The sequence below is a fragment of the Limulus polyphemus genome, unplaced genomic scaffold (genome assembly GCF_000517525.1).
Source record: "Limulus polyphemus unplaced genomic scaffold, Limulus_polyphemus-2.1.2 Scaffold5073, whole genome shotgun sequence".
NCBI classification, from domain to species: domain Eukaryota; kingdom Metazoa; phylum Arthropoda; class Merostomata; order Xiphosura; family Limulidae; genus Limulus; species Limulus polyphemus.
The window spans coordinates 60,691-62,146 of NW_013670683.1; the positions used below are offsets into that span (position 1 = coordinate 60,691).

At 33.7% G+C, this 1,456-nt stretch overlaps 1 protein-coding gene across 1 annotated transcript in view; it reads left to right on the forward strand.

Moving 5' to 3' along the window:
• LOC106472087 (inactive rhomboid protein 2-like) overlaps window positions 1–1,456 on the forward strand; it is a gene marked incomplete at its 3' end in the record, with an annotated part of 31,363 nt that overhangs the window by 22,757 nt on the left and 7,150 nt on the right. Inside the window, exon 5 of the mRNA XM_013932718.2 lies at window positions 898–1,014. Coding sequence (XP_013788172.1) covers window positions 898–1,014 — 117 coding nt within the window. The remainder of the gene's footprint in view (window positions 1–897; window positions 1,015–1,456) is intronic.

The following is a 1,456-nucleotide window of genomic DNA, read 5'->3' on the forward strand; positions in this document are numbered from 1 at the left end:
CAAACATGCTGAACACATTGGACAGGTCCTCCATACATGTCGGGTTGACCATATCGAACATATTGGACAGGTCCTTCATACATGTTAGGTTGACCATATCAAACATGCTGAACATATTAGACAGGTCCTCCATACGTGTCGGGTCGACCATATCAAACATACTAAACATATTGGACAGGTCCTCCATACATGTCAGGTTGACCATATCAAACATACTAAACATATTGGACAGGTCCTCCATACATGTCAGGTCGACCATATCAAACATACTAAACATATTGGACAGGTCCTCCATACATGTCAGGTCGACCATATCAAACATACTAAACATATTGGACAGGTCCTCCATACGTGTCGGGTCGACCATATCGAACATATTGGACAGGTCCTCCATACGTGTCGGGTTGACCATATCGAACATATTGGACAGGTCCTCCATACATGTCAGGTTGACCATATCAAACATACTAAACATATTGGACAGGTCCTCCATACGTGTCGGGTCGACCATATCGACCATACTGAACATATTGGACAGGTCCTCCATACGTGTCAGGTTGACCATATCAAAAAGGAAAGCAAGTTTTTTTTCATCTAATTGTGATGAAATCTTCTAAACGTTATATTTTATTTGAAAATTAATGGTTTTTAAAATCAGAAAAATGTAAAATATCAATAGTTATGGTGTACATAGAGCTTTATGCAAGTAGTGTGATCTGTAGATTGGTTATTTGTATATGGCTGGACAAGAAAGTTTTGTTAAAAATTATCATCAGCCCTGTTATGATGCAGTATCACACAAACAACTGATATACAGAAAAATGTGTATTTTTATTTTATAGTTTTTTAAGTTTATTTTGGAAATGAATTCATAAATAAGCATGTATTATTTTATAGAATATGAAAAAAAAATTTTCAAGTTCTCGCTCCCAGAATGGTAGACCACCTCAAAGAAAAGTGTCTCATTTGAGATCAGTATTTGTCGAAGATGATCAAGAAACTTCTAAGCCAAAGGTAAGATCTTGATTTATGGGAAAGTTTCAGTACGGGACTTCCTTTTAAACAGAGTATCTTTTTTAGAGGAAGATAAGCAAATGCTAGAATCGGGCAAATATTTTTACTAGATCTATGTATGTGCTAAGAAATACATCAACATCCAAAAATGATATAAACTTCATAGAATATGGGTAATTTATACTGTATTTTTCGGTGTATAAAACACACTTTTTTTACCCCAAAATTTAATGTCAAAATCTGCTTGCGTCCTATACACCGAAGGTATGAATAATATATACGATATACACAAGCCATGTGTAAATATATTTAAATAGGCATGCATAGTTTAGTTCAATTGAATGTGTTATTTATAACAATAGTAGTTTTTTTTTCTTTTAAAAACATAACTATTTAAATTCTCCCTAAATAATAATAATAAAAAAAAAATTACAGTGAAAGC